Source organism: Fundulus heteroclitus, unplaced genomic scaffold (genome assembly GCF_011125445.2).
Source record: "Fundulus heteroclitus isolate FHET01 unplaced genomic scaffold, MU-UCD_Fhet_4.1 scaffold_58, whole genome shotgun sequence".
NCBI lineage: Eukaryota > Metazoa > Chordata > Actinopteri > Cyprinodontiformes > Fundulidae > Fundulus > Fundulus heteroclitus.
Window position 1 is genome coordinate 1885514 of NW_023397011.1, and position 25935 is coordinate 1911448.

At 41.6% G+C, this 25935-nt stretch overlaps 2 protein-coding genes across 4 annotated transcripts in view; one reads left to right on the plus strand and one right to left on the minus strand.

The window, feature by feature from the left end:
• Positions 1–7482: 7482 nt before the first annotated feature.
• Positions 7483–17807, plus strand: kiaa2013 (KIAA2013 ortholog). The gene is made up of 3 exons (XM_012856547.3): positions 7483–8928; positions 12005–12858; positions 15059–17807. The coding sequence occupies exons 1-3, from the start codon at positions 7971–7973 to the stop codon at positions 15107–15109; spliced, it is 1863 nt and encodes a 620-aa protein (XP_012712001.1). The 5' UTR covers positions 7483–7970; the 3' UTR covers positions 15110–17807.
• Positions 17808–19252: 1445 nt separating this feature from the next.
• phc2a (polyhomeotic homolog 2a (Drosophila)) overlaps positions 19253–25935 on the minus strand; it is a 71340-nt gene continuing 64657 nt past the window's right edge. For 2 of the 3 annotated variants that reach the window (XM_021312916.2, XM_021312917.2), the window contains exons 6-7: positions 23526–23745; positions 19253–21598 (exon numbers count right to left, since the gene is read on the minus strand). In XM_021312916.2, the coding sequence (XP_021168591.2) occupies positions 21444–21598; positions 23526–23745 (375 nt within the window). In that variant the 3' untranslated portion in view covers positions 19253–21443. The remainder of the gene's footprint in view (positions 21599–23525; positions 23746–25935) is intronic. The other variant, XM_036133126.1, reaches the window with a different exon arrangement.

A 25935-nucleotide genomic window follows, 5' to 3' on the forward strand; every position in this document is an offset into this window, starting at 1 on the left:
TTTACCAAAGGTGTCATAACAAACCAGTAAATTTAGGGTTTTCTACTGCAATAGTTTATGGGTGAACTCTTAAAAGAGTTCAAAAGGGGGAATTGTGGAATGTATTAACTTTGATTCATTTTTTAGTACACATTTATGAAGGTATAACATGCTTTTATTGTGCAATATATTTGCTTTGAGGCCTGTCTGTTTACCAGAAGAAGAGAATGTGAATAGGTTCAGTGTATGAGTATCAGGAAAACTTTCAAGGCCAGTCCGAGGCAGTGGGAAAGAACAGAAACTCCAGTTCACATGCAGCTGGAGAAAATAATGAGGGAAGATGGTTATTAGGGAGTAAGATAGCGATAGGATGTGTGCGTCATTCATTGTGTGACTTTGTAAAATCTGTGTTCTAACTTTAATAAAACTAGCCTAAGCGGGAGAGAGAAGAGAGTTGTTGCCCGGAATCGGCAGGTGTACCATCTCTCCCCTTTGCAAAGGTGAAACTGAAATTCTGCGTTCATGGCTGAGTTATTATTTTAAAGTCCTGCACAACGAATTAACGAACCCGGGGAAGCAGACGGCTTCAACATGGGATAGTGGCGACAGGCGTGTCAACCATGACAGTCCTACAATGTCCAGAGCCTCCAGAAACACAGGCAGAAATAATGGAGACTGTTAAGTCCTCTGCGAAAGCGGAGGTGAACCCACAGGCACAAAACTGCCTGTGTGGCAATAAAATTTCAAGCTGGGATACCCACCTATCGTGTGTAGTATGTCTCTGTCTGAAACACACCCACGCAGCCCTCGAGTCTGCGGAAGAGCGCTTGCACTGTAGCCGGTTCTCCTTGAAGGTGCTTCGTCGCTGCCTGGCTCGTCAAGCAACAACGTCTGGTAGTGACCCAGTGATGGCTTCTACTGCATCCATGCAAAAGATGATGTGGAAGCCGGACCAAGCTGGGGAGAAATCCTCGATGCTGTGTACCCACTACCTTCTGAAATTCCCAAGCTTGTTCTCGCTTTGAGCCAGCTCGACTTGCTGCTAGAGGGGGACGAGGAGCTCTCTGACGTAAAGTCAGATCTACCCTTCTCGGAAAACGATGAGGTCTATGACCCATCTCCTGCGCCCTGGTTCGGGTTGCAAATCCTGCTCCCTTGGGCTCGAGCAACCTGGTCATGACGGATCCTCATCGGAGCTGGATTTTGACTTGCAAGACGTGTGCATACGCACCACTGCTAAGCTTGACATCCAGTGGCCAGAGGTCCAGGCTGAAGCTATCCGCTCCCGTTTCGACGGGAAAAGGCTGCCGAATACCCGCAAGACGACCAGACAGCTCCTACCATTTTTTCTGGAGCTCCTGGAAGAATTGCCCGTCTCCTAGCGCAACACGCCATTTAGGGAGAAGCACCCAGTGGCCGGCAGTTCGCTTTTGGATTGCGATGGGATGGAAAATTGCGGCCTACGCCAAATGCCCCCTGTCAAGCCAGCAATCGCAACACACCTGCACCCGAAGACCTCCATGTCAGCGAGAGGTCCCACCCTTCCATCAACGCCGGGCTGCTTTCAGTCAAGCCTGACTGATAAGTCCTATAGAGCAGCCGCGCTCAAGCAGCTTTGCAAGGCACTGTTATAAGAATTATTATTCTGAAGTCACTATGGCCTCACACCACTCAGACAGAGGAGGCCTGGAGACCTGATGTCTGTGTATAAGATCCACTGTTTGCTGATTGCAAGGCCAAATGCTGCAGCTGCTGAGGGATACTGATTGTTTACGATAGACTGTCTTTGTTTTGTCTCATGGGAAGGCCACTGTGCAGTATTAGGGGGAGCCGAAAAGTGAGACAGGCAGAGACAGGGCAGACGCAGACTGCAGCGGGACCGTGGGGTGCGATTACTTTCCATCTATGTGATTTCTGCTCTGTTTCTCAATAAAAGTGTACGTAGCACATCAGACGCTATGCACATGCGCAATGCAGTTCGCAATGCAGTACGGGGTTGTTAGCGACCCTACAACCGAAGAGGGTGCTCTCAGCTCGCTCTCAGACTGGCTAGCCAGCCAGCTGACAGTAAAAATCCACAGACTCAAAGTGGGTTTTAAGAACTATCAGGAGGGGGTACAGACTGCAATTCACTGCACTTCCCCTAAGCTTCAGAGGAATAATTCAGTCACATGCAGAAGGACAAGCTGCTCTCTTCCTGCAAGATGAAATTTCCTCTTTGTTGGAAAAGAGAGCAATACGGCTGATTCAACCAGAACAGAGCAGTGAAGGCTTTTATCCATGTTATTTCCTTGTGCCGAAGAAAGGCGGACGAGGGATGTGCGCGATTCTAGACCTCAGAGCGCTGAACAAGCATCAAAGAAAATACAAATTCAGGATGCTGACACATGCTTCCCTGTTGCACTTCCTGCATCCAGGCAATTGGTTTACATCGATCGACCTCAAGGATACTTATTTTCACATCCCCATTTACCCTCCACACAGAAAATACCTCACTTTTGCATTTCGAGGGAATTGTTACAAATACCTCATCCTCCCTTTCAGACTCTGTCTGAGCCCAAGGGTGTTTGTGAACTGCACAGAGCCAGCGTTGGGTCCGCTTAGGAGGTGGGGAATCCGTGTGGCAACGTATATAGACAATTGGCTGGTTACCTCGTCCTTCCACCAGGAAGCAACAGACCATACAGCAATGATAACACAGCACATGATGGATCTGGGCTTCAAAATAAACATGGAAAAGAGTTCCTTGCTTCCCTCTCAGAGGATATCCTTCATAGCCCTTTCTCTGAACTCAGTCCATGTCAGGATCATTCAAACCTGGGATCATTCAGACTCTGCTGAAGGCTGTTGGGACTGATGGCCGCATCATCAGTAGTAATCCCTCTGGGAGGTCTCCACATGAAAGGAATCCAACTATGGGTGGCCTCTCAGAGGTTGAAGCCACATACTCATCATCACATGGTGGGAGTTACTGCAGCCTGTACAACAGCACTGCATCCATGGCGGAACACGCATGCACTGACACAGGGTGTTCCAATGGAAGTCGTGCAAAACAGAAAAGTTGTCACAACAGATGCCTCCCTGTCAGGCTGGGCGGGTATATGCGAAAATGGAACCTGGGGTCAAAAAAATGCTGTCCGAGCACATAAATTACATGGAGCTAACGGCTGTTCACGATTAAGCTTTAAAGCATTTTCTCTCCATCCTGAGAGCTCACCATGTGTTGATCAGAACAGACAACACAACAGTGGTGGCCTAAATCAACAGACAGGGGGGTTGAAATCACTGAGGCTCCACACACTGGCTAACAAACTAATCATTTGGAGCAGCATACATTTTCTGTCTTTGAGGGCCACTCATGTCCGGGGAGTGTTGAACTGTGGATCAGATCTTCTCTCCAAGGGGAATCCTATGAATGCAGAGTGGAAACTTCACCCAGAGGTGGCAAGGATGGTCTGGCAGAGGTTTGGCCAGCCATCCATGGACCTTTTTGCTTCTCAAAAGAACAATCAGTGCCCCCTGTTCTTCTCCCTGCATGATCAGAATCCACCTCTGGGGGTAGATACACTAGCCCACTCCTGGCCTCATGCTCTGCTTTACGCGTTTCCCCCAATAGCTCTCATTTCGACAACACTGGCCAGGGTATGAGCAGAGGGTCTGGCAATGATCCTCATTGCACCCAATTGGCCAATGAAACATTGCTTAGCAGAGATAACACAGCTCCTCTGGCAGGAGCCGTGGGCTGTCCTTGCACACAGGGATCTGCTGTCTTAGGCACGAGGATAGATTTTTCATCCCCGTCCAGAAAGACTGGCTCTATGGGCTTGGCCCATGAGTGATTTAACCTACAGTCTCTAGTGCTCCCACAAAATATTATTGAGACAATACAGGATGCTAGAGCTCTTCAACACAATTTCTGTACGAGTACAATTGGTCAGTTTTTAAAAAAATGGTGCTCAGAAACTCAAGAAATACCCTTTCAGTGTTCTGTGCTGTGATTTTAGCTTTCCTACAGAACCTGATTGATAAAGGAAAAGCATTTTCCACTATTAAGGTCTATCTAGTGGCAATCTCAGCCTGCCACATAGGCTTTGAGGGGAAAAGTGTTGGCCCTCCCTTGGTGTGCTGCTTCATGCGGGGAGCTCGCAGGAAGCAGCCATATCATGGCATTCCCTTGGCCCCATACTTGTGCTAGATGGGCGCGTCAATGCCACGGACTACCGAACCATTCTGGAGAACCATGTGCATCCAGTGGTTCAAACATTGTATCCTGAAGGAGGTGCCGTGTATCAGGATGACAATGCACCAATACACACAACAAGACTGGTGAAAGATTGGTTTGATGAACATGAAAGTGAAGTTGAACATCTCCCATGGCCTCCACAGTCACCAGATCTAAATATTATTGAGCCACTTTGGGGTGTTTTGGAGGAGCGAGTCAGGAAACATTTTCACACACATGAGGAACCAGAGTCTTATTACCAGGCGGAGATATAGGGTGCAGAAGCTGGCCGGTAGGAGTAGTGCGGAGAGACTGACCAGGAAGTGATCTTAACCGATGACTGGAGACCAGGACGGAACTCAGCAGCTGAGAACTTGTAACCAGGACGGAACACCAGGAGTTGAGAACTTGAGGCCAGGACGGAACGCAGCAGCCAAGATCTTAAAACCAGGACGTAGCACAGGAGCCGAAGACATAGACCACAGCGGAACAACGGAGCCGGCAATCCCTTGACTGCGGGCTAAGCTGGAACAGGGTCATGGCTGTGACTTAGCTGGAACAGAGCTTCTGGCTGAGGCTGAGCTGGAACTGAGTCTCTGGCTATGGCTGAACAGGAACAGAGCGGCAATAAAGCCTCTGGCTGTGACTGAGCAAAAACAGAGCTGACAAAGGATTACTGGCTGAGACTGAGCAGGAGTTGAACACTACAGACCGGCAACGAGAACAGACATATATAGTATATATAGTGATGTGAGCAGGTGGAAACATTTCCAGGACAATTGCAGCCTGACAGGTGAAGCCAATCAAGGCTGCGCAGGGAAGGGAGAGAGGCAAGGAGGCTCAGAATGCAGCTTACAAGCTGCATCCTGACATATATATATATATATATATATATATATATATATATATATATATATATAGTCCTCTTTGTAGGAGAATATTGTGATCAACTGTATCAAATGCAGCACTGAGATCTAACATGACAAGTACAGACACAAGTCCATTATCTGAGGCCATAGGAATATCATTATTGACCTTCACCAGAGCTGTTTCAGCGTTATGATGAGCTTTGAAGCCTGACTGAAACTCTTCAAATAGGTTATTACTTTGAAAGTGTTCACATACTTGATTAGCAACTACTTTCTCAAGAATTTTAGAAGATTAGATATACACTAGGTCTGTAATTTATTAAGTCATCTTGATCAAGAGATGGTTTCTTAAGTAAAGGTTTAATAACAGCTACTTTAAAAGCCTGTTATACATATCCATTTACTAAGGATAGATTAATCATGTCTAAAATAGGGGCATTAATCAAAGGGAATACCTCCTTAAATATCATGGCATTTAAGGAGGTATAGATAGGCTGGGACTGGGTCTAACATACAAGTAGAAAGTTTAGATGAAGCTAAGATTTTAGATAGCTCAGAAAGCTCTACTCTTTCTAAACAGTTCAAACACCACACAGGTTCTAAAGATTCCTCCAACGCTGCCTCACTTACTGAGGATGAGGTAATCATGTTTGGGAGGATGCCAATGATTTTATTTTAAATGAAATCAATTTTATATATGATATCCCATAAAGTCAATATTATTGAGAGAACTAAGGGAATGAATGGATCAACGGAACTGTGGCTCTGGGTAAGTTTGGCAACTGTACTGAAGAGAAATGTAGGATTATTTTTATTCTCCTGAATTAATGATGAAAAATATGCTGCTCTAACTCTGCAAAGGGTCTTTATTTATTATCTAGAAATTACTCAAACAACACCGATATCAATTATACCACCATGGATTTTACCAGAAGTGACAGTAGATATGTCAATAAAGGAAAAGAAACAAGTTAAATATTATCTACAATGTAGATAGTTATTCATAGTAGAATATGACTATGACTAAATGAATATGACTAAAGCTGGCGTTTTTGCATATTATATTATCAGGAGGTTGTCTTTTATGTGTTCCGCCACAAGATTTAAAGGTGTTTTACCCAATAAGAACACTGCAGCACCAGACACAACCAGGAGGTCCCTGATCGTTGGGGAAAGGCAGAAAGAAGATGCACCTTCCTTTCTGATCCTGTCTAAATCCTGCTTAGTTCAATAATAAAGTCTGATATTACACAAAACTCACTCTGCTTGTTCTCCCTACTTATGCCCTTGGTGCAGAAGATAAATGAAATCTTTAACAGAAATGTCATTATTAATTCTGAAAATATTATCATGTGAATATAAATACAAAGCATACAGAAAATGCAGCTTTATTAAGTGACCTGGTTTATTTTATTTAGCTTTTAATTTCTTTTCAAAATTTAGTTCTACTACTTGGCTTGTGCTTTGGTAGTTTCATGTTTAAAATGACAAAAGAAATATGAAAAAGCTTATGGTGCATCTTCTTTCTGCCTTTCCCCAACGATCAGGGACCTCCTGGTTGTGTCTGGTGCTGCAGTGTTCTTATTGGGTAAAACACCTTTAAATCTATTGGCTGAGCACATAAAAGACAACCTCCTGATAATATAATATGCAAAAAACGCCACCAAACGTTATTAACGCCACCGCACGTACTAGGCCAATAACCTTTTTGTTTTATTTCTAGCAGTAATTACTTCAGTTTGTATTTTATTATGCTGCTCATAAAGCAATGTCTACACTGTGTTAGGTCATTGGCTGATCTTTAATAAATGTTTTAACCAGTGTATCAGACTCATTTTGAATTGATCTGACATTAGGTTGGTACAACGTTAAGTAGCTTCTGATGTAGTTAAGCTACTTTTAACACATTTGTGTAACTTAGCTTGCTATATTTCTATAGGTGGTAGCTTTTGTGTAGTGAAGCTTAATTTATTGTTGAGTAACTGATAGCTTAGCTCACTATACTGGACAAGTAGCTTGCCCAACACTGTATATATATATATATATATATATATATATATATATATATATATATATATAGCCTGTGTTGTTACCACTCTGCAGCTTTAGTGTGTCCGGTTTTGCAACATGGTGCAGCCTTAGTTTATAGAAGGCAGATACAAGTAGTGCTATCAGCCAGAATACATTTCTATGCAGCACAGGAATGAGGCATCTTCTCTGATTCATGTTCACAATAATAGAACTCAACTTTTTTCTGCCACATACAATATGGCGGTGACGTTGACGTGCGAACCTGCGCCCTATGACGCGTCTACGTATGTCTGTGTTCACGCTACTCTCCTCTCACACAGGTTTTTTGAGCGACATTCGGTTCATTACCAGCTGGTGGCGGTAATGCACATTCAAGTTGTTTGCCAACTGCCATTACACATCACAAAGAAGAAGAAAGAAAGAAGACGTCCACTACTACGTCAGGTGATTTATTTTTGGGTTGAAAATAAATACAACAAACTGATTTTTGGCGTGATATCGCGCTGGCCGTCATGCGGACTTGTTCAAGGATCTGAGAGTTAAAATCATGCGACAAAAGAATGTTCCGCACAGTTCGTTTCCAGCGCTAGCTACTTAGCTAAGCTATCGTCCCCGGTGGAGCCTGACAACTAAACGAACGGAACACCTTCATCAGAGGAAACTGATCATTAAAGTTGATGTTGTACCTTTGACACATCTCAGCCTGCTGGAATTTGTCAACCGAACCTGCCCCAACACTCAAATGTGGCTTCCCGAGTAAGAATCTGACGCCTGAAGTTAATGCGAGACTTTAAAGTGACCCGTAAGCAGTCAGGGTGTCGCGTTGACACGCAGACTGGCGTCGGGGCCTCCGTTGTTTTAAACGAAAAATGTGGCTGCAGCAGAGACTGAAGGGGCTCCCGGGGTTGTTGTCAAGCAGCTGGGCGCGGAGGGTCCTCATTGGGCTGCTCCTCCTCCTCATCTTCTACTGGTACTTGGGGGCAGATCGCAGGTGGAGGTTCCTGGGTGGTTCGACCATACCCGGAGGCGCAGCAGGTGAGTGCCTTCAGAGTGAGATCCACAGGTGGAAGTCTATAGTGGAGCGGGGAGAGGGGGTCTACAGCACGCCCGAGGAGCCACTAGACGCGCCTTTCGTGTCGGGGAACGGCCACATTCTCATCGACGTGGACGCGAACAAGCTGTGGGTGGCTTCGTCCCCGCTGGCTGGCTCAGCTCCGGTTCATCAGACCGAGCACTCTCCCAGAGTCAGCGTCCATGTGGTGGGGGAGCGGGCCAAGGCTCGCGCTAACATGCTGTGGTTCCGGAAGGGAGCCGTACTGTCGGTGCGGTGCGCCTCGCCGGCCACCGTGCAGTCCGCTCGGGACTGCGTCTCCATCCGGGAGGAGTTTATCGCACACCGGAGCCGACCCAACGTGTACCTGCAGCGCATCCACATTAACAACCCCTCAGAGCGGGTCGCTACGGTGGACATGTCATCCGGCAGCCCGGGTTCGAAGAGCAGCTTTGCCTCCAGTGTGGACAAACTGGAGGACAAAGAGGTGGAGCTCTCCTCCGGAACGGTCCAGGTGGAGAACAAGCAGGTGGTTCTGGTGGTGGTGGTCAGCAGGAAGCTGAAGAGTAGGATCCAGGTCGCTGCCAAATCTGACTACTCTGACAGCATCCTGTCTGTGGTGTGGACCTCAGAGCCCATCGAGTCCTCCAAGCTGGAGGCGACCTTCAGCATCCTCAGAGATGGCGCCAAGAAGGAGATGGAAGAGCTGCTCAGGGCTGATGTCAACGACCTGGTTCTGGATCATCAGCAGGCCTGGACGGACCTGTTTACCTCAGGTGGGCTCTGTGTTTTACTCCAGCACTATGTGCAAAAGTCTCAGGCCATTCCTTTAGGATTTCTTTCCAAGCTGCCCTTTTATTTAAAAAAAATTCTGAGAGTCTTTTAAACTTTTTTGGAATGATGGATGCTTTTTCGCCTGTTTTTAGAAGGTTTTTTTTTTTTTTTTTTTTTTGGACTCTCGTTTATAAATATTTTGGACAAAAAAAAAGAAATAAGAGGACTGGGCAGTTGGGTTGACGTACTGTATACATGCTGAAGAGTCAGGTTAACTTCTAACGTTGATGCTTTTTGTTATCAGACTAAAAATGAGTGCAACAGCAGTGCGCTGAAGAGACGCGTGGAAATCTGACCAGCTATTGCTTCTGGCTATTTAAAAGATGACAAGGACTCTGGCTTGGAATGAAAAATTTAAAGAAATGAACGCTGGCCTGAGCCTCACAAAGTAGTGTACCTACATTTTATAGTCAGGCAAACAGGGAGAACAGGGAAGAGCTATGAATGACGTCTAGATCCACTCTGCTACAGCACATGTTTAAATAAACAATGACTTTAGGAAAAGGATCCCTTTTCAGCAAGACAAAAACACCACAGAGCTAATTGGTAAGGGATGAGGAGTATTAAGGAAATATGGCTCTTAGATACTATAGGTTTGATTAGATTATACCTTATTGTCTGTGTAGGCGGGAATACATGGGCTAAAAAATGTGAAATAAAACTGCTACCATACTGCTACTGCACAATAAAACAGAAAATACACTAGACCACATACATTAAACAACCAACAGAGCAAACTAAATAATCAATACAGCCTTCATTCATCCACGTACTATATGCCTATCTTATTTATTAATCTGATGAAGGTACAGGCAAATGAGTATTTATATATATTGAGTTTGCACACTGTTCGGTTTTCCAGAAGGTTTTGTGAGTAGAGGGTCTGAGCGGGATCAGAACGGACTCCTCGTAAATCTTCAGCTGGGAGGAATAATCAGTCCTCCCTGTGACCCTTATTGCCGTCTTGACCAGATAATTAAGTTTACATTTTAGCTGCACAGGAAGATTACCAAACCATATTGACATTACATATCTGATATTGCTTTCCAGTAAAGTCTGATAAAATAAAAACATAATCCTCTGATCAACCCCAAAGACCCTAAGTCTATGTAAGTCTTAGTTTTACTAACATTAATAATGAGGCGGTGGTCATCACACCACTAAACAAAAGACTAGACTTGATTAAGCTAAGACAGGGGTGTATATTATCATGCAGCAGACAGAGAACAGCAGTGTCATCCTAGAATTTAAAACCATCATTTGCAGGACAGCTGCTTCTACAGTCATTTGTGTAAATAGTGAAGAGGCCAGGTGGATTAGTACAACCCTTAGGTGCTCCAGTGCTGATGAGACTTTGTTCTGAAAGTGACTCTAACAAGCTGTGATCTGTTAGTTAAAAAGGAATGAGACCATTTAATAATAAAAAGATTAACATTTATCTGACATAGTATTGAATATTGCCACGACTACATTAACTGCAATATCACAATATTATTTTTAAAGCATGCGTTTTTTTCATCAGCACAATGTCCCCTACCATTTTGACTGAGCGTTCTGACCCTTATCACTGCAATCTATAATGGGGGAAATAATTATTTGGTCCCCTTTTGAATTTAGAAGTTTAGCATCTCACAAAAAATGATGTTGAATTTGTATTCTGAAAGAGAAAGAAGTCAAGACACCATCAAGCGTGATAATTTACGTTTGAGTAAAATGACCGCCAACCATCAAGAATTCAGACCTATGCAGACTGTTTGTGCCCTTGACACTAGCAAATCAGTCCTGTCTCTTTAAGAAAGTGTTCAGCTTATGCGTATAAAACACATCTACCAGAGTACCAGATGAAGCTGTCAAAGGAGACAAGCAAAAAAAATGGATGGGCTACAAGACGGTGAGCAGTGAGCTTGGTAAGAAGAGACCAAAGAATGATTACAAGATAACTACTTAAATAAGTGATTTTCTTTGTTTTCAGTCTCAGCTGACTGTCAGGAAATGTGACCCTAATAACATAACTGTCAGCAGAACCAGACCATAGAAAACCCATTCAATAAGGACAACACAGGACCACTGTCAGCTTGATGGTTGCTCCATAGAACCACACTGATTGCTCTCTTCTCAGATGTTAACAGCACAACACAATTAGGGGTGTGCAAAATAATCGTCATGACGATGCATCACGATTGTAATTTTTGCGATCTACTGCATCAAATCTTGATGCCAAGTATCGATTACTAATTTAAAAAAATTAATAAATAAAATTGCATGAATGGTTGGCGAACATCAGCCAAAAACAAGTGGAATATAACCTCATTGGTTTAAAGGACCACTGAGGCCATGTAAATGGCACTGATTATCCTTATTTTATGTTATTTTAAGTTTAATAGATCCTAAGCACTAAGCACTTTTTGTCAGTGTGTCCACTCCAGTAACAGTAATATTTGTTTTCATGGCAATACCTCCAAAAGTCATTTCAATAAATACAGCTCTGTATGAATTTAGTTGCTTTCAGATATGTATCAATTTAAGACACTATCCAGATCATATGCAGCCAGTGAGCCACTGGTAATGGCTGTATGTTTTTCTAACAGTGTTCAGTGAAAATATTGCAATGCATCGCGATACATCGCAATAATTCAAGTATCATAATGCATAGTGATAGAATTGGATCGTGACTTCTTTGGCAATACCCACCCCTAAACACAACATACGGAGTGGTTCATGTAGTCGTGTCTCTTGACACCACAGAGTCTTAATTTTCTAGAACAAAAAACATTTTTAGGGATAAAAATCTGTTTCAGCCAACATCCACATGTAGAGTCACAGACTTCTAGTTGGCTTAACAGGTGTCTGACCAGATTCAAAGTTCTGCTAAGTAAAGTTTCACTAGTTTGGGTTAGTAAAGCGAGTCTGTTGAGACCTCTGGTGAGGGCCATCTGACGTTTTTATATTTCTGATAAACCTGCTCGCTCTAAAACTGACGACTGACCAGATCAAATTCTGTCTGTTTGTTGAACGAAGGTGTTGAAGTGAGAAAGATAACAGACTCCCACACGCCATCTGGCCGCACCGTGAACAACACCCTCTACTACGTCCTGTCCTCCTCTGTGGCTCCTCTGCTCGACCGACGGCTGAGTGGCGAGGAGCGTGCCCGCCTCGAGTCCAGCCTCAACTACGCCGACCACTGCTTCAGTGGCCATGCCACCATGCATGCCGAGAACCTGTGGCCTGAGAGGGTGAGCAGCACTGCTCAGATCCTGCAGCTGGTCACACTGTGGACTCTGACCCTGCAGAAGAGGGGTTGCAGGGTGCTGGTGGCCGCCGGCGCCCACGGGGCCATGCAGGCCATGGTGCTCAGCTTCGGCGGCCTCCAGTTCACAGAGAACCACCTCCAGTTCCAGGCTGACCCAGACGTGCTGCACAACAGCTACGCCCTGCGAGGAATCCACTACAACCGGGACCTGATTAGCCTGGCCGTGCTGCTGGATGCCGACGGGAAGCCCTTCCTGCACGTGTCTGTGAAGCAGCAGGAGACGCCCGTCAAGCTGTATGCTTGCGAGGCCGGCTGCCTCAACGAGCCCATGGAGCTGACGTCCGAGGTCAAGGGTCACACGTTCCCGGTCATGGTGACCCAGCCCATCACGCCGCTGCTCTACATCTCCACTGACCTGCGCCACTTGCAAGACCTGCGCCATACCCTGCACCTCAAGGCCATCCTGGCCCACGAGGAGCACATGGCAAATAGGTACCCTGGTCTGCCCTTCCTGTTCTGGTTCAGCGTGGCGTCGCTCATCACCCTCTTCCATCTCTTCCTCTTTAAACTCATCTACAACGAGTACTGTGGCCCTGGCGCCAAGCCGCTCTTCAGGAGCAAGGTATAACGGCGCTGGCGAAACGACTGTTACTCTGATCTGCTCTGTTGCTGTCAAATGTGTCTTGTCTCTGTTCACGCTCTCTGTGGGGCTCTCAGTTGAAATGGTTTTCTGTGAGACAACTTGATTTCCCGTCTCACTGGGAGTGGGTCATCCGTAGCCTTACACACTTTCCCTCTGCTGAAAGGTGACTGTGCAGCGTTCAGCTTGTTGTTTAAGGACTTCATTACAGTGGTTTGCTGCAGCTGCAAACATTGAACCAATCCAAGCTGGAAGCCTTTTACAACATCAGCAACACTATCGTTTGGCTTCCAGCATCTCTTTAGCACACTGATCACTTCACATGCATCCTGAGGAAGGAAAACAAGCACAATGATTTCTTTTAAAACATCTTTTCCTTTTAATTGTCTGCATATCCATTCATCTCTGCTAGTTTAAAGAAGTGTTCCATTACTGCCAACATGGTCATTGGATATTGTTTCAAAGTAAATAAGAGCATCAATTTGTCCCAGTCGTGTTTGTCCGTTCCTTCCCTGAAGTCACACTTTCTTGTGGCCTTTTAAAGACGTCTTTATGTGTAGTTCTCCAGACTTTTTATAGAGCTTTCACATTTTTTTTCTGTGGCCTCAACTGCTGTTGTTTCTCCCTTTCAGACCACATGAACGTTTCTGAAGACTGTTTTGTTTTTAGGACAACTAAATATGACATGAATCATTCAGGTATGAAAAGCCCCATAAATTCTAGGTTATTCCAGCATGTGGTCACCAAAGCCAGTTGCATCCAAAATGTGGTCCTAGTTCAAGGACTGGACTGAAAATTGTGGGAAACGGTAGCAAAGTTGGAAGAAAACCTTTGGAAGATCTTCACAAAGCTCATCGAACCAATAATCTAGACCACTTTAAATGATTCCAAGATCATGAATGCCTGGGAGGACTGGATCAGGAGAATCAAGCAGTACTTCTGTAGCTGCATTTCAGTTCAGCTGTCCTAGAAACCTGTAGCCATCATTTGAAGAGTAGCCAAGTATTACATGTCCTTGCATAAATGTTGCAACGTCATCAGCAGGAGGCGCTGTAGGCTAACTCATGGGTGGTTGTCATAAATCAGTGGCATGTGCTTAATAGAGCAGGAGGGCCATTTAGAAGGCCTGAAGGAGTCAGGGCGCTGCGCTGTCATGATTCTGTCCAGTCACAGAGGACTCAGTCTGGGTGGTGTGGAGGACCAGAGAGCTGATCAGTCATGGAATCTGGTATGTTACTAACATCAGCACTTTGTGAATCTGCTCCAACTACACAGCTTCAGCTCTTTGTTAAAGAAAAATCTTTAAATCAACCTAAAGCTAAGGAATAATTTTCCCTGACCCCGAAACATTATATGTAAAGAATATTCATATTGTTGAAGCTAAATATTGTTTTTTGAAGGTATTCAGTTAGAGGAATTCAACACTAGTCAGAGATGTGTGTTTATTGCAAACATTTTAATACAGATAAAATAATTACTTCCACTACTCTAATTTTGACAAGAATAACACATTCACACACACGTTTAATACTCATTCTGATCCATGAACCAACAGATAAACCCCCTGACCCTGAAGGGATGTAAGAACCAATGTGACCATTTTAAAGCTTAAATACAACACATCCTTACAGTCTGGGTTGCTTTGGCAGTTAAAGTGATCAGAGCCGTCACGTCCTGGTTGTTGAACCTATCTGTAATCAGAACATAGAGGATAGCAAGTCATCTAAAGGAATATCCTTAAAGGAAACATTTGAATGAATGAGAAGGTTAGGGAACTCTAATTCATTCCTTCACGAGAGCTTAGAAGTGCACAGATAAGTAGAACTATAGGTTGCTATAGGTTGTTGCTTACAGCTGGGTTGCCAAATATGAATGGAGCTGCTGGACTCTGAGGTGGTGCAGGCTGAATGTATGGACTGTGCTGTCTCTGCCTGGACTCTCTCTGCTCTCCTTTCTGCCTTTTTCATGATGCTTTATATTCAATCAAAGAATCATGATTAAATTAACAAGAAACCTGTGGCTTTGGCTCTTCACTGCTTACCTGTGGTCTTCCTCTGCATATCTCTGTCTGTACTCCTGGTGTGTGTGTGTGTGTGTGTGTGTGTGTGTGTGTGAGAGAGAGAAGGGGGGGCAGTTTCCTCCATGCCTGATCTGTTCTAACCCTGCGCTCTGACTCCACCAGGTCTCCAGCAAAAGGGAAGATGACAACCGTGACTCCTTGGATGTTGCTTGAACATAGCTTCAGTGCATGTTTGTTGTTGTGGACATTTGTACATGGTTGGGGGTGGGGGGATTGTTTCCTTTAATGCTGAATCTCAAACCACTGTTTAACCAATCCAGCTGCATTTTTTTATATACAATAACATCCGACATGGCAAAATGCCTCACTGAAATCTGCTGATATTTCCTGCTGTCCAAACACACCACAGGGCTGTAATTAACATCATTCATACAAATAATAACAGTTTGCTTTACTCTACATATTGAGCAGATACTGAAAATGCCTTAAACAAACCCAAGTTGGAGACTAGAACAACTGAATGTTAGAGAAACCTGTTGGTTAAAGCTTTAATAGTACCAGAAGTGCACTAAGGTAAAAACCTCCATAGGGAATTGGTTGTTTAAAGACAGTTTTAGCTGCTGATGACCACTTCAAGGTATCCATCAAAACCAGTTCTGCTACAAAACATGTGAAACACCAGGTCAAACAGGAAGGGCTGAAAGCAGGTGATCTAGATGGAAATCAGCAGCTGAGAACTTCTGTTGTCTCAATCAAATATTTAATTAGAAACTGTTAAAATGCTGCACTTCGCAATTGTTTTGATCTACAGCTTATTTCTTTAAATTTTGTTTTGTATAAATTTTTTTTAATTGTGTGCATTTTTCCCTTCGGTACCCAAAGGTCTTCCAAAGTGTATTGGGTGAACTGTGGGTGTTTAAACCAAATCAAATTGCTTAGGGTAGAGCAAAAATCACATAAAATATAAGTTAAATTTTTTTTCTATGTAAAACATTAAAGATAGCATACAGTACTGACACTTTAATTGTTAGGTGACCTTTTATGACTAAATAAATTAGACAAAAACCAAGAAAAACTAAAATTGTTCTGATAATGGTCATCAAAGCAGCCTAAAGCCGTCAAACCCCAAAGAAAAGCTTTGCCATAGTTTCAGAAGGCATGGATTATTGTTGCTTTAAAAGATAGGAGCAGAGACTGGTTACCGGGACAGAAAGTTCTTAATGGCTGGATCAGCCGTTATTTGATAATATGGGGAAGAAGAATATGTGTTCATCAGACAGCAGAAGCTTGTTTTGTTGAAACATGCTCCTTTTTCTGAAATATTTAGTGTCCATGTTGTTTCCACTGGTCCGTTAGTAACGATACACTTAGACATTAATCTGGTAACCACAGCCATTCCTAATGTTGTTCTTTAGAACCATGATCTGCAGAGGCTGGGGACTTTATATCCACATAGATCTGTAACTATCAGTCTAGAATTAAATAAACCATGGTAGTTCTTTAGGGTGAAAGCAAACAGACACTAGACCATAAATAGTCTATCCAGTTACTAAAGAAAATAATTATTTTCACCTCAATAATGTTTGCATTTAAAGATGTGCTTCATGTCAATGTCTGCAGTTTTGGTGATGAAGTGACATGGTTGTAGATTTTACCACCTTCTAAAATCTTTAGAAGTATCCACAGGCATACTACTGCTTATGTGTCTGAATTTGTGGTACCCAAATATTAGCTAACATTTATTGCAGCCTAAGCGGTTCTTTGCAATATGTGTATTACGCACTGTGGTATTGGAATTATACAACTTACGATTTGTTATGCAGCCCGAGTTTGAAATGATCCAAACAGCAGAAGTTGTCTCTAAGAAGGATAAATGTTTCTCCAAAGCAAAAAGTGAAAATGTGAAAAACACAACGATGAGCTCTGAATGGATAGTGTCTGTAGTTTTGTCACCGGAGAAGTCTATACTGACATGTAGGATTGTGTAATGTGGCACATAACATGAGGAAGGACTCCCAGGCAGACTGTTGGCGTTAGCAACCATGACGTCCCCGTTAGTCATTTGGCAGTCTTCGTGTTTAGCTTCTTAAGCTTATGAAGTCCATTTTGGAGCTGTGACTGCACCTTGTCTGAACCCACCATGGGTCGCACTCCTGTTCCTTAATTCAGACGCCAGCAGCAGATTCGAAGGGGTCTTTAAGCATGTGTTTAGTTTTTTACATCTGCTTTTTAGTTGAAGCTTTTTTTTGCCTGATCATATAACAGATTTCTCCAGTTCATCAATTTTCCTAATTTTCAGTATTTATTCTAACATCTAACTAATAACTTTGACAAGTGATATTCTGTTTGTTTTTCAAGCTTTAATCCAACTGTTGAGGTTTCTTTGAAAGTTTCCTTCACGTTTTATTAAAATTGACCAAAGTGTCGAATTTAAACTGAAACATCCAACTCATTTAGATTATCAAATTTGACCATGATGGAAAATGTCCACTTGGTTTTTGCAAAGCAAATTTATAATTCAGGGGGTGCAGAGGGGAAAAAACATTGATTATTTATACCTTTTAATATTCGTTCTTGAGCCAATTCATTTTTTAAATATGATTTGGTATTAGTTTTCCTTCCAGACAGAACATTAAAACTGATCAGTCTGTCCACTGTTGTCCACCCATGTAAATTCCATTTAACATCTTCACCCTGTTTGTTTCGGTCTTTTCACATCGGTTTTCTCTTGTCAGGTGTATTTTTTTTAGCCTCTTTGTGAGTTTATTTTGATCTTTTCTTTAATGTAAACTGAGTGTGCCTGAATGAAGAAACTAATTTATTGAACATTTGCAATAATCCCATGAATTTTACTTGATGTCTGTTGATTTGGATTTATTTTGGGGAGAATAAAGCAATTGTTAGGAAGATGTGCAGTTGTGTTGTAACTTATTTCAGTGTTGTTAAACATTTTATAGAACAGAGTTTAATCAACTGATCAAAATCTTCAAAGCAGATAATATACATGCTGCTGGATCATCACCATGTTCAAGATGCAGAAAAACCAACAAGACCAAGAGAAAAAACAAAGTAGGCAAATTGTTAAAAACCACCCTCAAGTCTAAAGTGGCTATTCATCAACAGATCCCTCGTTTAAGACCGTAGATAAAAGCCCCAAAACAAAACTGAAAGTCTCTAAAGGGTGAAGTAGTTGATTAGCCCCACCGTTCTTGTTGACCACTTCTAGAACTTGCTGACATGTCGATGCAAGTATTTCCAGGAAGCTGGTGGCATCGTCGCTGCTCCATGTGGTGAGGATGGCTTCATTAAGAGCCCTCCACAGTGCTGCACAAAACACAATCTCCAGTGGGATCTTGTCTTACTGGAAGCTAACAGGACTATTTTTTTTTCCTCATCAGACAATAAAACCTTCCACTTTTAATGTCCATCATTGGTTCTCCCTAGTAAAGTCTAATCAGGTAAGTTGGAGATGTTCTCTTGGTCATTGGGCTGCTGTCAGTTCCTTCTGTAAGGATCTTTGTTTGGGGCAAGGATCAGCCTCTGTCTTCACGGACATCTTATTGCATCCTCCAGCTCAGTGTAGGTGAATTTCTTTTTTAGCTCTACTACTTTTTTCTTGTCACTCTCAGGATCTTTTAAGAAATCAACCATGACTCTGCTATGAGCTCCAACATGGGCAGTGATGGACCATTGCAAGAGACCTAGCTGTGTAGTTCAACAATCCACATTTTAAGACTAAACCTGTTTGTGTGTCTGCTGTTGGGGTCATAACAGTGTGAGAGTGCCAGATATGTGCACAGATTTAGCTTTGATGGTCACTTTCAATATTTGCCTATTTCTTAGTCCTGCTTCAGGAGTGCATATAAACATGTAGAAAAAAATATTTGGCTGAAGATTAATTTTTATGCAGCGTCTATTCTAAAGGAAAAACAAAAAAGAAGAGAGCTTTAGGAAGCCTGGAGAACTTGTCATCAAAACCGACTTTAAATGACAAGAACATTTGTCTGCTTGGAAGGAAAATATAAAGAAATGTAACTGCTGATGACAAAACCTTTGAACTTGTGTTTTGCCAAAGTACAACGGGTGCACCACACTGTAATGTAGGATGGACATGAAGGGATAACTGTATCATGAGCTAGAGGAGTGACATATAATCTCACTGAATAAAGCAACTGCACATCCTAGACACCTAAGTGACATGGCTGTTATGGGGTGTCATTTTTCCATTGCAGACCACATTTAAAGCCATTCTGCCTGAATGTAGTCACCCAAACGGATACAAAGTCTAGCGTGTTCACTGAAGATGTTTAGACTTACACATATTCACCATCATTAAAATAAAATTTGTAAATCATATTTCAGAGAACAAATCTAATGACTTTATTAAAGTGTGTTTTCTGTGTAAGACAAAAGAACAGGTCAAAGGACTGAAATGTAGTTATTCTAAAGGAGAACATCAACAACTGCATCTACCAGGCAGCAGAGCAGTGCTAGCTTGAATCCCACATGACTTTGGTAAAGGTTTAATTAAAGAACAAACAACCTCTCTTTTTGTCTTTTCTCACTCCCAGCTATGATTAAGCAGCCTCGTCAATATGCTCCCACAGGCACTTATTGCAGTCACGTTTGTGTGCATAGACTTTAAGGCGATCACCTGAAAAAAATCCTGTTGGTTTGATCAGTGGGTTTGATTCAGAGCTGAACCAGTGCAGGTGAGCAGAACATTTACAGCAATCACCAGAAAAGAAGACAGGAGAGCTGCAAAACATAAGAACCCAAAACAGAATCTTGAACAAATGTTTAAAAACCTTCAAGATTTTCACATTAAGTCTTCCAGTTTTATATTACAGAAGTATTTTTGTAGACCTGTCATTATGAAGTGGAATCATACAATAACAACAAACAGGCTTAAATCGAAGGCGAGCTCAAGTGAGAGCCGCTGGAACTGACAAAGCCTCCTGGAGATAGGTGTCAAAACATTTTCAGAAAAACTGAGCAAAAGTCCGGTTGCCTCTGGTTAAAGCCTGTTAGCTGTTGCCATGACTCAGATAACTGAGAATTTGCACAGACAAATAACGTAAATCACAGTTTGTGTCCATGGTGTCAGTCACAGCGTTATCAGCACCATTCTGTGATGTGGGTGTGGATCAGTGTATCTTCAGTTTTTATGATTGCAACATAAGACAGACCTTCATTTGCATGCAAAATCAGGCAGAGAATAAATAACCTTAACATTGCACCTCAAGGGTCACTGTCAGAAAGACTTCTGCTCTTTTCTTTTCTACATCCAGTGCCATTGTTTAAGGGGGGTAATTATGGAACAGAAAGAGACATTTTCATAGGACACACCAATACAGAGCAAAGATCCTCTAAACAGCTGCTGGGGTTATGTCTTTACAACAGGAACCACATTAGTTACTTTTTTAAATGTTGCTGTTCCTGGAAAAATCAATGACGTCCAAACACTTCTAGCCCTGTTACAACTTGTTGCTCTTCTGACAGCAGGGCAGGCTGCAGTAAATGTTTGGAAAGTCGATCAGGAAAATTGCTGAGCAATTTACTAAACTGAAAAGATTTTTAGCTCAGGACAAAATCCACATTTAGTGGGTATTAGCACAACTGACTGGGTGTTATTAAACATCCCATTAAATGGTCAAACTCCTGCCTGGTGGCTCAGTTGTTAGCCCTGTTGCCTTGCAGCAAGATGATTCTGGGTTTGAGTTCTAGCCAGGGCCCGTCTTACAAGGAGTTTATGTTTCAATGTGCATGTGTGGGTTCTCTCCAAGTATTTTAGCTTCCTTGCATCCATCCATCCATTTTCTAACACGCTTATTGGGTTTGCGAGGGGTGCTGGTGCCCATCTCCAGCTGTCAATGGGCGAGAGGCGGGGTACACCCTGGACAGAGCGCCAGTCTATGGCAGTACTTTGGCTTTCTCCCACAGTAAAAGGTTAGATGTATTTGCTTCTCTAAACTGACCTTAGGTATGAGTGTGTGCCATCGTATTGTTTGTCCCTGTCTCCCTGTGACAGAGGGCAACATGTCTAGGGTATACTGCAGCGCTCTCTCTCATAGACCACTGGAGATCGGCACCAGGCAGAAAATGGATGGGCAGTACAACTACAACATGCTGATTTATATTGGTATATACAATATAATTTCTGTTTTAACATGAAAATAGCTGTTGTGTGATAGGCCATCAATAATGCTTGTACCTTTGTACACAATCCTCAGAGAAAGGTTCTTATCTAATTAAACAGGTTTGTTTGGTGAAAACATTGGTCCTGCTGCTGACCTGAAGGAGGAAGAAAACCTACAGTCTGGTAAAACTCTACAAAAACTACCTGCATTCTTAAGAACAGTATACACAAGACAACATTCATCTCCAACAGTGGAATACCTTTTGTTCCTGAAGTTGTGTAAAAGTGTAAAAGGTGGGATGAGGAAATACTGAGAAGGTCATGACGAAAATCCGAAGATCCTGAGCCAGCCTGATGTGTCTGGTAACAGCAGAGCTGTCTATGGTTGAGGTCCGAGTGTTAAAGGAGCTATGAGTCTTTGAGCATGCTAATCTGAGCAACGATTTTTAGGGCTGGGCCCAGTTTAATGTTCATGGTTCCCATGAGATGATCCTCTTTCAGCAGAAGCAGAGCCTGTCCATCGATCTCCTGAGAGCGGAATTCCTCTGCAATCTCCAAACAACCTATGACCACAGATCAACAACAGTAACCGTATGGAACAGCTCTCTGTGTTCATGCTAATAACAGCAGGTAGTTGCCTTCATGTCAAAGTATACTTTTTAGGAATGAGTTTATTCTGTTGTCTATACAGGAATTACTATACAACAGCAATGATTTTTAAAAACATTACTATTTTTCTTAATATTATGATCATATTGGGTGTACAAATTTGAATTTATTTTAGAGCTCTTCAAATAGAAATTTAATACACAGGGTCAAATAGTAGTCATACCCCCGCCTGGTTTAGGTTTAAGGTAGGATCATCAGAAACCTATTAGAAACAAACCTCTTGACTGAAACATTCTTAAATCCAAATTTATCAGGGGTATGAATAATTTTGTACATGTATTCACCTAAAAGGTGAATACAAGTACAAGTATAAAAGGTGCAGAACGTGTTAATTTGACAAGGCCAAGGCCTTCCTATTAGTGATCAGGAATGTCTACAGCTGCTATGTTCTCTTTCTTTACGGCATTGACTGGATATACCGATACTAAGAGCAAAGTCCTGTAGGTCCACAATCATAGGTTCAGCATTAATGCTTGGCAGTTACTTCAACACTTAGCAGGATTTCAATTTTACCTGAAATAAATGAAACTAGAATTAAGGAAGAGTGTAAAGAGTAATACAAGAAAGAACGAAGAAACACAAGGAGGTAAGTGATACAACTCCATATTCTGTCCAAGAGTGTTGCTGAAAAACTAGTCCATGCATTTGTTGCTGGACTATTGTAATTCTTTATCAGGAAGTCCACAAAATGCAGTTCGAGCCTTCAGCTGATCGAAAATGCTGCAGCAAGAGTTCTGATGAAAATCAACAGGAGAGATCCTATTTCTTCTATTTTAGCTTCTCGTCATTGGCTTCCTGTTAAATTCAGAATATAATTTAAAATTCTCCTTCTAATGTATAAAGCCCTTAATAATCAAGCTCCATCATATATCAGAGCTCTGATTACCCCGTATGTTCCTAACAGAGCACTCAGACTGCAGGTCTGCTGGTGGTTCCTAGAGTCTTCTAAAAGTAGAATGGGAGGCAGATCCTTTAGCTATCAGGCTCCTCTCCTGTGGAACCAACTCCCAGTTTCTGTCCGTGAGGCAGACACCCTGTCTACTTTTAAGACTAATCTTAAAACTTTACTTTTTGACAAAGCTTATAGTTAGAGTAGCTTATGTTATCCTGAGCTTTGATACAATCTGGGTTTCCTTAGATAGGAAACTTTTTGACCAGTCTATCTGGATGCTTTGATTGAACTGACTTTGTAAAGTGCCTTGAGATGACGCATTGTGATTTGGTGCTGTATAAATAAAATTGAATGGAACTGAATTAAAGGTCACAAAGTAGGGAAGAAGTTGGAGGTGATGTAAGCCACAAAAGAGATATTATGGAATACAGTCCGGAATACAAATATTTTTCTATCTCCTTATTTTCTATTTGCATACATCTGCAGACCTGGAAAATACTGATTTTAAATTCCAGACTGTGTAGGAACCCCAAATTCTACCAATAAGAGATGACAGATACCCTGCAACATCTATGATAGAAGGTTCCTGATGGCCACATGAAGTGTGTTGTTGAGTTCCAACTTGCTAAGGAATATCTAACCAAATATGAATGTATTTATTTGAACCTTGTAGCTGTATAATTTTGACCTTGTGTAAATTCAAGAAATTCTAAGTTATGCACCTAATTCTTGTTGTTAAAAATATAATTAAAGTTCATTGTACAAAGATCTCACTACTTTGCATTGTTCTGACAAGAGCAAAAACAAGATATTGATGATCACTTTCAATGAAGTTTAATTTGCTTTCCAAATGAGAACCTGAGATCATCGTGGATCAGAAGGCTTCCATCCACATGATTAAGATTTAACAAACAGATCATTGCACCCACCTGGCAGGGAGGAGATGAATTCATAAACTTCCTGGATGTTCCACTGTCCTGGATCGGAGGGCAGAAAGCTGTGGGGTAGTAGGGGGGGATTGGAGGCTTGCACAGCAGGAACCTGTGGGGTAGCCAACAGGGGCGACAGGACTCTTTTATAGCCAGACAGGTCCGAACACTGTCTGGACTCTTCCTGTGCAGGTTGGACAGTGTGACCAACAGGAGCACTCTGGCAGACACAAGGAGAGCAGAAGAAAATCACAGAGATACACAGATCACCTGATCCAACTTTTCCCAATGACTCTTACATCAGTTTCCAGCTTGTTTTTAATTTTTAATTTTTTTTATTTTCAATTTCTTTGAGCAAAAATACAAGTAAGATTTACATTGAAATGTTAAGACATTTTAGTAGTGCTCAAAAGGAGTGAGTAGAAGTTCTGAGAACTTATAAGAACCTACCCCCAATTACAATATTCATGTCATGTAACATATGCAGTCTTTTGATAAAAGGCATTACAAATCAAAGCACAGTTACATGAATACGGTGTCTTATTTTAAAGCAATTGTACAGAAGAAGATATCTAGCAGTACTTATTGAAAATGTTACAAATTATCACATTTAAATGTTTGGGTTACATGCATATTTTTTTTAAAGATGACATATTTATACCTGCTTTTAAATTGTCTTAGCGTGGTACTCCTTTTTATTTCTATATCTAACCCATTCCACAACACAACTCCTGCTTGGCTGAGCCCCAGACTTTTAAATGTGGTGTGAACGCCACATCTTCTCAACACAAATTCTCCTCTCAAATTGTAGTTCTCTTCTCTACTGTTGAACATTCTTTGAATATTGTCAGGAAGTAGATCACGGCTTGCTCTGTACACTACAGCAAGAGTTTTAAATTTATTAAGTCTTCGATTTTCATTATGTGATATTTTAAGAAAAGTGCATTAGTATGATCTCTGAATCCAACATTATGAATGATTCGTAAGACTTTTTTCTGAAGTTTGATAAGTGAATCTTTAGTGAAGATTACTTTTGTACGTATTACCCCAAACCTCTATGCAATAACTAATGTATGGAAGAACTAATGAATTGTAGAGGATATGTCGTGCTCTATAATCAAGCAGGTGTCTTACTCTAAGTAAGTATTGATATACTTCTTGCCACTTTTGATTGAATGTTTGCTATTTGGGGTTTCCAACTTACATCATGACTAAATTCACGCCCAGAAATGCATGCTTATTAACTCTCTCAATATTAATATTGTTTATTTGAACATTTACTTGAATGTCTTTAGTCGTTTGCCAAAAATTATCATTTTAGTTTTAGAAATGTTCACTGATAATTTATTATCGTCAACCCATTGTTTTAACTTGTTTAATTCTGTTGAGATTTCAGCAATTAGGAGCTGTAGATCTTTCCCAGAGCAGACTATGGTAGTGTCGTCTGCAAATAATGTAAACTTAAATTTTGCTGAAATATGACAAAGGTTGTTTATATATAATAAAAACAGTTTAGGGCCCAATATAGATCCTTGGGGCACACCACAAGTGATGTACCGTCTTCTAGATGAGAAGTTACCTAGCTGTACATATTGTTCCCTATTAGACAAGTAGGATTTGACCCAGTTCAGTGGAACTCCTCGAATGCCATTTTTCTCAAGTTTTTGTATTAATATTTGATGATCCATTGTATCGAATGCTTTTTTCAGATCTATAAAAACTCCTACAGGGATTAATTTATTATCTATATTATCAATTATCTCCTCAACAACATCCATTAAGGCTAAGGCAGTACATCGTTTGTTTCGAAAACCATGTTGATTTTCAATAAGTAATTTATGCTTCTCTATAAACCTATCGAGACGAGCTGAGAAAACCTTTTCTAGAATCTTTGAAAACTGAGGTAAAATGGATATGGGCCTATAATTTGATATTTCCTGCCTATCCACACTTTTGAATATAGGCACAACTTTTGCAATCTTCATTTGAGCTGGGAATGTTCCCGCTTCCAGAGATAGATTACATTTATGAGTTATGGGTACAACTATTTCATGAATGATTCTTTGAATTAGAATCATGTCAGTGTCATTGTGATCTTTTGATTGTTTGCTCTTGCATTGATTTATAATGTCTATTATTTCTTTACTGTTTGCTGGAGTCAAGAACAGCGACTCCTGAATTTCCAAAACATTTGCTAAAATATTTCCATTATTTGAATTATTAATTTTATTTGCCATTTCAGATCCAATATTAACAAAGTAGTCATTAAATATATTTTCAATGTTTTCTAGTTTTGTCTCTTTATAATCATTTTGTGTAATACAGTCTGGTACTAAATTTTTCTCAAGGTTTTTCTTAATGACTATTTAGCGTACTCCACAAGCCTCTCATTAGGCCCGAGCAGAAAAGC